The sequence below is a fragment of the Suricata suricatta genome, chromosome 6 (genome assembly GCF_006229205.1).
Source record: "Suricata suricatta isolate VVHF042 chromosome 6, meerkat_22Aug2017_6uvM2_HiC, whole genome shotgun sequence".
NCBI classification, from domain to species: Eukaryota; Metazoa; Chordata; class Mammalia; order Carnivora; family Herpestidae; genus Suricata; species Suricata suricatta.
In genome coordinates this window covers 91,487,756-91,498,019 of record NC_043705.1, presented here as the reverse complement: position 1 = coordinate 91,498,019, position 10,264 = coordinate 91,487,756, and the positions used below count along the sequence as shown (strand labels likewise).

Here is a 10,264-nt window from a genome sequence, read left to right as displayed (position 1 = left end):
CTCAGGTATCCTTCAGGTTCTCTTCCTTCTGGAGTCCATATTTTCTCCTTCCGCTCTTGCAGATGAGAGCAATGTCCTTCTCAGTTCGATCGATGGGACAGAAGAAGTTTACAGAGCTCCCTTCCTCTCCGCCATCTTGGCTCCTACCTTTAGCTGAGTTTTAAGCTCACTCCGTGAGCATTAATGTTGCATCCAATATGTGCCCCTGTGGCTGTGCTGCAGCACGTCAGGGGGAGGGGACCAGTTTCTCCTGCTTCTGACTGAACCCCTGATGTACCACCAAACCCAGAGGTGACCCCCGTCTTCCCCAGGTGTGTGAACGGGGCAGCCAGCCCCAATTGTTTTAAGAAAGCCCTGCAGTTAGGAGATGGGATGATGAGATCCCTCTCTGCCCTGGTCCAAGGTTTTTTTCTTGTCCAAACACATTCCTATCCTTCCCCAGCTGCTGTTTCTCTTCCCTTTGTCTCTCTGCAGTAGAGGATCCCTCCCCTCCGTTCCTCCACGGCCCATTTTATCTCCCCCAGTTCACAATCATGCACTTATCGGGCCATCTGGTTTTCCCATTTTCTTCCTAGTAGATTCTGTCTCCTTTCCTCCCAAACTCTTGGGGTTCAGAGTCCTTTGGCTATAGCCCTTTTTTGTTTGAGAGACACAGAAAGTACAGATCCCTCTACTTTTCCGCCATGTTGGCCACCTTCCTGAATGTAACAGAAGTCTCTTATATTGAAAGATCGGTCTCTTTTCTGTCTCTATGCTGGGCAGGGCTCTGGCGTGGGTGGGTCTCCAGGCATGAGCCTTTTAAGAACTATTTCTCAGTTTGCTATAGCTTTCCTCTGTGAGCCCTGATTGTTTTCAAAGCTGGGGTTTTGGGGACACACCCCTCAAGTGCAGGTCTTAAAAATTGGGATGCGAGATGTGGATTTCAAACCCATCACTTCTCAGTGAGAAGTTCAAGGTTGTTACTTTCCTCCTGATTGTGGGTCTCTGTGCCACAGGGTGGCATTTACGGTAATACTGTGTTTCAACGTCTCCTACTTGTTTTGATATAGGTTTTTTTTTTTCATGTTCACCTGATGTGAAGGAGTAGTTTTTGGGTTTCAGTGGAAATTGTTCCATATGTAGTTATAGATTTATTATGTCTGTGGGAATAGATGAGTTCAGGATCCTTCTGTGTTGCCATCTTGAACTGGGAACTTGTCATATTTTCTAAATAATTCCTCTTGAGTAATTATTGTCTGCCATTTTTTGCCCACCCAGCATCTGTTACTTCTTTTCCTTGGGGATACACTGTCCTCACCTTCGACCACCTGTTTCTGGCTCTAGGGATGATCATGTGATACAGGTTTGGTCAATCAAGAAGTCTTATTCTTTTGACCATAATGTCTGGTTCAGTAATGGACATTTGCCTGAATCCAGGTCAGAGGCAGCAACTCTGAGATGTCTCTTGGGATTATTGGAAAAGAGAAGCCCTTTTCTTCTGGACTTAAAATTAGAGTTTGTACTGCTTTCATTGTGCAGTGGCTGAGAGTCACTTAGCCAACTCCCTAGGGAGGCTTTTGTGAGCATGAAGCCAATACAGAAGAAAGTCGAGCGTGCATGAGAGACCCGGAGCCCTTATGAGATTGTATTGAGTTCCAGGATACACACATCTTTGATTCAGTGAGAACTAGCGTAGATTTTCCAATGACTTGAGCCTACATATTCCTTTTGTGGCTCAAGTTAATTTGAATTGCCTTTTGCCACTTATAATTTATAGAGCGTTGATTATGTCAAGTATTGCCATCTTTGTTTTTTAGAAGGAGAAACTGAATCTCACAGTGGTATTGCTAAAATCAAACAGCAAGATAGGGGAGAGGATGTGGAGCTTTCTAAGGCCGGTGAGCTGGAGTCGGACAGGGGCCTGCTCACTTACCACTTAGGCTTGCCTCTCTTCGTCTCTTCCTGCAAACATGGGTATTTACAGGGTCCATTTACTCTGTCCTATCCCTACAGCAATTTATAAGAAATCTCTGAGCGAGCAAGGTTACTCTGACAACCGGTTAATCCTGCCATCCATATTGGAAGTTGGCCCAACATCCCATGCCCCATCTTGAAGTGGGCTGCTTTAAGCCTTTTGACCCACACTTTCTTTGCTCACCTTTGACATTTCATAGACACATCCATAAGTTCTTGTGTCTTGATTTTATAACCTTCACTGTTCTTCCCGCTGGGGCTTAGCTGAGGGTAGAGTTCCAAGAAATAGAGTGACATATTTATTAATCCATTTTATTTATTTTTCTGCCTGTAGCGGGTCCAAAGGTGAATGTCCCCTGCTCTGCTATATTTTATGTGTCACCTAAGTATAATAAATCTATAATCCATTGTTCACCCATTTGCAGTGACTGAGTGGTAAAGATAGAGTGGCAAAGGAAGGATAATGTTGGTACCTCATTGCCAGAAATGCTTTGGTCCCAGTTTCCTACCAATAACTGTGTTATAAGTATACATCACCAGCTTGCTATGTATTCTCACCAAGAGACCACATTCCCCTGAGGAGGCCTATTTGTTACCTAGTTAGCATTTTCACCCTTTTTTTTCTTCCCCACCCCCTTTGTCCTTTGTAGACAGTTTCATTCAGGTGTTAAAGGAAGGATCTGATTAGTCCAAGCCAGAGTTTCTCAATTTTAGGACTATAGATACTTTGGCAGGATAATTCTTAGTTGTGGAGGCTGTTCTGGGCATCGCGGGGTGTTTGGCAGCATCCATGGCTTCCCACTAGATGCTAGTAGCTCCTCCTGCCCTAGTCCTACAATATAAAATGTCTCTAGACAGTGCCAGATGTCTCTGTGAGAGCAGAATCTCCCAGTTGAGAAGCCCTGCAATGGACACCAGTGGGAAATTTGACAGAGATCAATAGAACTACAGGTCCCAAACCTGGGAGGAGGGGCTATTTTGTCTAAGCTTGGAGAGTGGAAGCTGTGGCTTCCTGGCCAGCAGCTTGTCCTGGCAGAGATGCCCAGGCAGCCTGACACAATATGTGTCAGCACAGAATCTACTCCTCACTTCCATTTCTGATTCTTTCAAGCTGAAAGCTTTAAACTAATATCAAGGACATCTTGGTGGAGAGTCAAGACCTCCAGTCTGTATGGCCCTGTCTTGCTCGAGAAATACCAGGGGGAGAAGGAACGACAGGGCTGGACCCTTTTCTGCTACTTGGTGCATCTGCTGCCCACCAGCGTCTTGCTCTACAATGGTGTTTTTCATGGAAGTATAGGGCTGTCTGCTAGGGAAGCAGAAATTACCTTCAGTTTGTGGTGGCCTCTAGATCCATGACATTCCTTATTTAGAAAGGCCATGGGCTCCCAAGGATGTCCCAGGGCTAGGAAGCTGAAGGGTGAGGTCTGTCTCCACCCTCACCCCTGCAAGCCCTCTCATAGTACTTTCTTGCTCAGATCATCACCTCTGGCCTACTAAGATGCTCGGACTCTCTACCTCCCCTGGATCCACCGGCGTGAGGGAAGATTATTTAGTGAGCATTGTAGGGTCAGGCTTCCTCCTTCTATTTCTTGGTACTTCACCCACTCCCACGTCCCAATTCTTCACAGAGGCTTTCCTTGACCTCACTGAGGAAAGTACCCACCAGCTGTTCTACTTGTCATCTCTACTTTTTAATATTATGTGATATTATCTTTATTTATTTGTTGATTGACACTCAGTTAAGCTCCAGGAGAACAAGGACTTTGTCTTGATCATGTTTTGTGTAGTCTTCAGTCCCTAGTCCAGTACTGGGCACATAGATGTTCAGAAAATGGGAGGGAAAGAATAAAGGAGGGGATTTAATTAGGCATTGGAGTGCCCAGGACAGCTCTTCCTCCACATCTATATAAGCGTTCTCTGCACTGGAGCGGCATCTTTCCCCATGACCCTTGGCAGTCAGTCTGTGACCATACACATCACATGCCCTGCAGACCTTAAGCAATGTGTTGGGCCTTCTCTCCCACGTCTCTTGGGAACTCTGGATCTCTTTTTCCCCCACTTCATGCTTCAAGAAACCAATTGTTTCCACTAACTCCACACCAGACTTGCCCAAACCCCATGAATTACAGTAAACTTTGCCCCAGGGAGTGAAGGTCAGGAGTAAAAATAAAACACACACCAGGGAGTAGGCCTGAACTTCTGGTATTCACAAGAGCATCTGAGAGCTCTCCTGTGACTCATCCATTTATTTTAATGACATCAGAATACGACAGTCTATTGAATAAAAAAAAATGTACATTATTTATCCCGTAGCAGTGAAGTGGCACTATAACATTGTTTTTAAAAACATCTTAAAAACTTTTCCTCTTAGAACCTATTGTTGAGTTAGAGAAATAAGCTTTGCCAAATGCCCAATTCTGTCTTTGCTTGTTCTGGCTAGCTGGCATCTCTCATCAACTTTCCCAGAGCATTTCCTTTGGCACTAATCCAGACTGGAACATATGGGTAAGTGTCACCAAACCAGGCCATGGCCCAGCTTCCCAGCCATCTGAGTGCATGGTCGGGGAAGGGAGGAGGATATTTTCCTGGCCTCACAGGGTCTTTCTCAAATTTCAGTCCTCCTGGATGCCCATGGTGGAGCAGCAAGAAGAATGATGGCCTGGGTGGACACCAGGGTCTCTTCTTGCTTCTGGTGTTAATTTGTTAGGTGACCTTGGTCTCTGGTTTAGACCTTCCATTTCTCTGATTCTTGGGTTTACCACTCATCAGGGATTCTCTCAGGTTCCTTCAGCTCTAATACTGAGACCCTGTGAGTTTTGAGGGGCAGGCCCATTACGCTTGGGGCTTCTCCCAGCAAAGTCAAAACCCCTGCTGGGCCTTAGGGTTCAATCTGATGGTAGCTTTGTATGTGGTGGAAGGCAAGGTTAGCTCCAGCCCCATCCTGGCCGCTCCAGGGTTCCTAAGGGTCATTCTGGGGGATTTCTCCCTCTTTCTCTGGCCCTCGGAAATCTCCTGCCCTTTCCTTGTCCCTCTCTTCCTTGTCCTCTTCTCTGAAGTGTCAGACTCTGGTTCCTTTCTGAAATTGAAAAGGCAAAGGCATCTTCTACACGCGCCTGTTGGCATGTCAATAATAGCAACAACAATAGTCATAACATCTTACATAAAGGTTTTTAGTTTACATTTTACAAAGAACTTTTAAATACATCATCTCATCAGCCATTTTAGGGTCTCTTAGTTGAGTCAAAGGGATTCTCCCTTTTTTTTTTTTTCCCTGATTCCTGCTCAGGGGGAAACAGAGCCCAAGCCCCCTTTTCACATGTGCACGTACCTACACACAAACATTGAACCATACCTTTAAGCATGCAGATTACCTCACTGAACTTTTTTTTGCCCTGTGGGACTTTTTCTAGAATTCAGCCATTGAAATAAGAGTATTAATCTCTATTTGTTAGAAAAACTTCCTTTTGGGGAGAATTTTCTTAATGATCTTGCATTAGGCATTTCATAAAGTCAGGGTTCCCAAAATGGAGGGGAAGGCTCAAAATCCCCCTCAAGCTACACTAAGAACCTGGTCCTTTTTGGCTGTGTTGGCTGACTGCTGCCGGATTCAGGATTGGGCCCAGGGCATAATTGGCAGAGGCAGGCCTTGGTTCACTGGGGGAGCCAGAGGGAAAGCTGGTAGCCTGGAGAGTCCTCCCAGAAAGTCAGGGACCCTGGGGCAGGGCTCCCAAGATGGCAGGCTTGGTAGGCTTCATGTCAATATGGAGAGAGGCCAGTTAGGAGCGTTGGTGGTAGGATAAGCTAAGGGTTTATCTGCCTGGGTGGGGTGGGCTGTCGGCATAGGGTGAGGGGTAGGGCAGGGTGTTGGGTAGATCTCAGTACAGAACTTTTGAGCCCGAAAGTTTGGGGCCCCACCTGGAAATCAGCACTGTTCAGCCACAGCAAACTGAACCGGGAGCCCCCAAGCCGTTCTGGGTGTCCCCCGGTTCTCTTCTTAAAACAGAGCACGTCTTGCTTCCCCCCCTGCTCAAAAACCCCACTGCGCCCCTGCGTTCTAGCCCGCCACATACAGCTCTCAGTGGTTGAACCACTGCCTTCTTGTCTTCCCCACTGACTCGTACTCCCCAGTGTGCACCCCACCCTTCTGCCCCCTTGGACCGCTGAGTGTTCCCCTGGCATAGTGGGTCTTTTCCTGTTTCACTGCTTTTTAACAGGCCTGGCCTTCCCTTTCTCACCTTCCTGGCAAACGCCTGCTCATCCTTACAGATCCAGGACTGGAGATTTCCTACTCTGGACAGCCACTTCCCTGGTTTATATTGCCATTGGGGAACTCCTATAATAAAGCAGTTGTCCCATGATTGTTTTTGCCCTGGATGGTAGGATTCTTAAAGGCAGAGGTTTCTTTCCCATGAGGAGTGAGTTCTGGAGTTAGGCTACTTGTGCCCAAATCCTGGCTCTACAATTTATAAGGTGCCTGCTCTTGTGCAAGTTTCTGAACTTCTCTGTGTCTCAACTTACTCAACTGGAAAATGGGTTAGTAAATGTCTTTGCTGCAGGGTTGTTTTGAGAATTAAGTGAATATCATTATATATATATTTATGTATATATATAATATATATATAAATTAGAATGGTATCTGATGTATAATGTGGTAAGTACTAAATGAATCTAGTAGTATTTGAAACAAATCCACCATAAGGTACACCAAGTACCTGGAACATAATGTAAGTATGCATATCTCTCCCTCTCTCTTCCCTCCCCACCCCTTCTTTCTCTTTTTCCTTCCTTCCTTATTTGCCACTTGCCTTGTGCTCTTCCATCCTTTTTTTTTTTTTCTCCCTCCTCATTCTTGGAGACTTTGGCCTATGGATGGTCCTCACAGACCCACTAGGCTCCACGGGGGACACTCTATGCTAGAAGGGCGTCTGAGGCCCACACCCTCCTCCCTGACACTTCTGCAAGGGAGGCTTGCAGGGAGGAGGAGGAATGAGTGAGAAGGAGCTGAGGCCTGGAGCTGTCTGCATTAGACTGAGTGGAGAGAGACCAGGGTAAGTCTCCATCAGGTGGGCTGCCTTTGTTCTCCTTGAACTCTGTTTAGAACCTTTGTGGACACTGGGGGAACAGTACGAGGAATGAACATGAACAGGATAAATAGCAGTAAAGAACATCTACTTTCTTTTCCTGGTACAGCTTGTCTGATGAACTTAAACTACCTGAATCTCTTTACACCATTCTGGAGAAGGAATCTAGAATCTTAACGCTGGCTCTTCTACTTATCAGATATATGGCTTAAGACAAGATCCAGAGTTTGAGGGAGGCTTCAGTTTCCTTGTCTGTGAAATGGGGCTGTACGGCTTGGTCCTTATGGATAAAATACGGTGAGGTATGGATATGTGTTGGGAAGTGTCACAGATGGGCAAGGACTTGTCATCCATATGATGGTGGTCTGGAGGACCTGGTGGCAGAGGCTTGTCTGTCCCACAGGAAGGTCCCCCAAGAACTTCCCAGAGTCGGCCTCCTACCAGGGCTGAGGGCATGCTGGTCTCCTGGCTGCCTGCTCTCCCAGTGCTGCATTCTAATATGAAATTCATGGGAAACCGGAGGGAAGAGGATGGTGCACAACTTTCCAAAGGATTGGCCAGTGGCTGGGGCCTGAGGAAGGACGGCCATACCCCTTCTTCCCTTAACTCACCCGGAGAGGGTCAGGAAAAGAGGAGGTGTTTTAAAATTTGGCAAGACAGGCTCAGATGGAAGCCTGTGGCCGAAGCCAGGGCTGGCCAGGAGGGAGAAGGGGCTCAGACCCCGCTGGTGGCCTGGGGCAGGCAGGGGCACTGACCACAAGCAGAAGGCAGCCGGGGTGCAGAAGCTTGTCCTGGAAGGATGGGCCTGGGCAACCAGGACTTAAACGCTGGGTGCTTTGAGGAAAGACAAAACAGTCATCAAAGATAAGAAGAAACAAAGAAAAATCTTTTCCTTCTCTTCCTCTTAGTCCTTTTCCTGAGCTTAGTAAGCAGGTCTTGGTATTTCTGCCCACGTGATACTGTTTCCTTCTTCCTCCTGGGACAGGCTATCACTTCTTTATTCTTATCCTTTTGTTTTAAAACATTTTTATTAGTCTTTTTTTCCTTAAAATTTTTAACAGCTGTTTATAAAAACACGACAAATACACAAGACTTGGTAAAAATAACTCACTATATGGTACATATACTCAGATGGTGTGATATATTTATATAATAAAAGATGAAAATAGTCACTTTCCATAATAAAAATAAGTTCTATTTTTTGTTTATTTTACAATATACTTAATATTCTCTTCTTCCTCTCCAGCGTCCACTTCACCTTGAGTCTCCAAGCGTCCCATGTGGCTGTCGAAGCCCCACGAAGCTGGAGTCTGAGAGGTGGGGGGCAGGGGGTGGGGAGGGCCTTAGGAACACGCGCGGCAGCCACACTCCAAGTGTCTCTCCACCTCCTCCACGAACGAGGAGCCGTCGGTGCACTGGAAGACGTATTTCCGCCGCTTGCTGCGGGTGGGCCGGCAGCACTGCGGCCCGCAGCCCCCGCGACACTCCATCACTGGCACTTTGGAGGCCGTGGCGCAGGACGCATAGCCTTTCTGGCGGCGGATCACCTCTCGGACCATCTCCCCCAGGCACAGGCTCTCTGCAGAGGGCAGAAGAGGTAAGGTCACAGGGCACTGGGGGCACGGACGGCAGGCCAGGGCCAGTTCCTGGGTAGGCTGTGTGGGAACACTTGTGGTGTGAAGACCATTTGAACCTCTTCACTCATCCCTCCGCCTCCCCACCCGCGAACCCACCCAGTGATTCCACAGCCTTTCCTAGGCCAGGCTCTCTACTAGATTTATGACTAAGCCCTGAGGCTCTACTGGTGACAAAATCAGGCCCCGTCCTTTCCTTCAGGGAGCTCCAAGACCAACCTAGATGTGGCCAGGCAATAGATTATGAGCTAAATCCCATGCCCGTTTTGATGTACCACCTCGACTTAAAATGGTGACATTCATTTAATTGTAACCAATTATTGGGATTTCTGGCTTCGTTGAAAACCAGGAAGGCTCTGGTTTGCCCAGGTTCCCACTGATGTAGTGTCAGCTCCGTTTACTTTAGTGATTACTTTTGTAATGATAAACTGAGGTGGGTGCTATGCGGGAGCAGAAGGCCTGAGGGCGTGGCTCTGGGAAGTGCCCCTGGAGGGCAGATCTGAATTGAGGACCGGAGTTAACCCGATATTGGCTTGGATTTTCACCTCCGACTACGACTGCGCTGCCCCAGGGCTGGAGCGAGGCACTGGGGAAGACGTGCTGTGCTGAGAGCTTGGCCCCCCGGCCGTGCAGCCGTGCGCAAACCCTCGCTGCCCCTGGACCTGTGCCCTGTCTGGAAATGGTGACTCGTTCCCTGTCCTTCCTATGCCTCACAGGTTATGAGCCTCCGAGGAGACTGCGAATGAGAAAGGGCTTCGTGCATTTTAATGAATTTTGGTAAGCATGATATAATTCTTCTAAATTATGAGATTGTGACAAGATAATGAGTGTACGAGTGCATGTGTGTGTAGTGTGGTTGGGGCGGGAGCAGATGTGGCTACATGTTAATTGGGCAATCTGGTGAAGGGAATGTTAGAGTTGTGCTATTCTGGCAATTTTTCTGTTAAATCACATTATTTCAAAATACATTATGTAATAAAAATTATAAAAAGTCATCAGTTTGGGTTGAAAATAGTATTTCAATTAGATATAAATGTGGAAGAGTCCCTTAGCGACAGGAAGTAAGACTTCATTTTCATGTAGGAAGCTAACCCTCCAAGGCGAGGTAGGTTTGGATTCTAATGCAATCTAGTTCTCATTTTCCTGTTCTTGAGTTTACTTCAAAATTAGCACACTACAGGGCTCCTGGGTGGCTCAGTTAGGCATCTGACTTCGGCTCTGGTCACTATCTCGTGGTTTGTGAGAGAGCTCGGAGCCTGATTCTGTGTCTCCCTCTCTGCCCCTCCCCCACTTGCACTCTGTCTCTTAAAAACACTACAGGGCTGGGGCCGCTGAGGGGAGAGGAAGGAGGGTCAGGGGATAATTTGTTACACAGCAATGGACAACTGCTGCAGCAATGTAGGGGACTGCCCCCACCTTCAAACTGAAGGAACAGAGGCTTCTCTAGAAAGCAGCTTACAAGGGTCACTCAGCCTCGGAACTTCAGCAGTCTGGATCTGGAGCCTAGTTCTGACCCCTGCATCCTCCTCAGGTCCCCCCCCCCCCCCCCCCCCCCCCCCCCCCCCCCCCCCCCCCCCCCCCCCCCCCCCCCCC

The 10,264-nt window shown here is 47.6% G+C and overlaps 1 protein-coding gene across 1 annotated transcript in view; it reads right to left on the bottom strand.

Moving 5' to 3' along the window:
* Positions 1-4,142: 4,142 nt before the first annotated feature.
* Positions 4,143-10,264, bottom strand: part of SLIT3 (slit guidance ligand 3) — a 593,860-nt gene continuing 587,738 nt past the window's right edge. Inside the window, exons 37-38 of the mRNA XM_029941248.1 lie at positions 9,085-9,157; positions 4,143-8,730 (exon numbers count right to left, since the gene is read on the bottom strand). Coding sequence (XP_029797108.1) covers positions 8,381-8,730; positions 9,085-9,157 — 423 coding nt within the window. The 3' untranslated portion in view covers positions 4,143-8,380. The remainder of the gene's footprint in view (positions 8,731-9,084; positions 9,158-10,264) is intronic.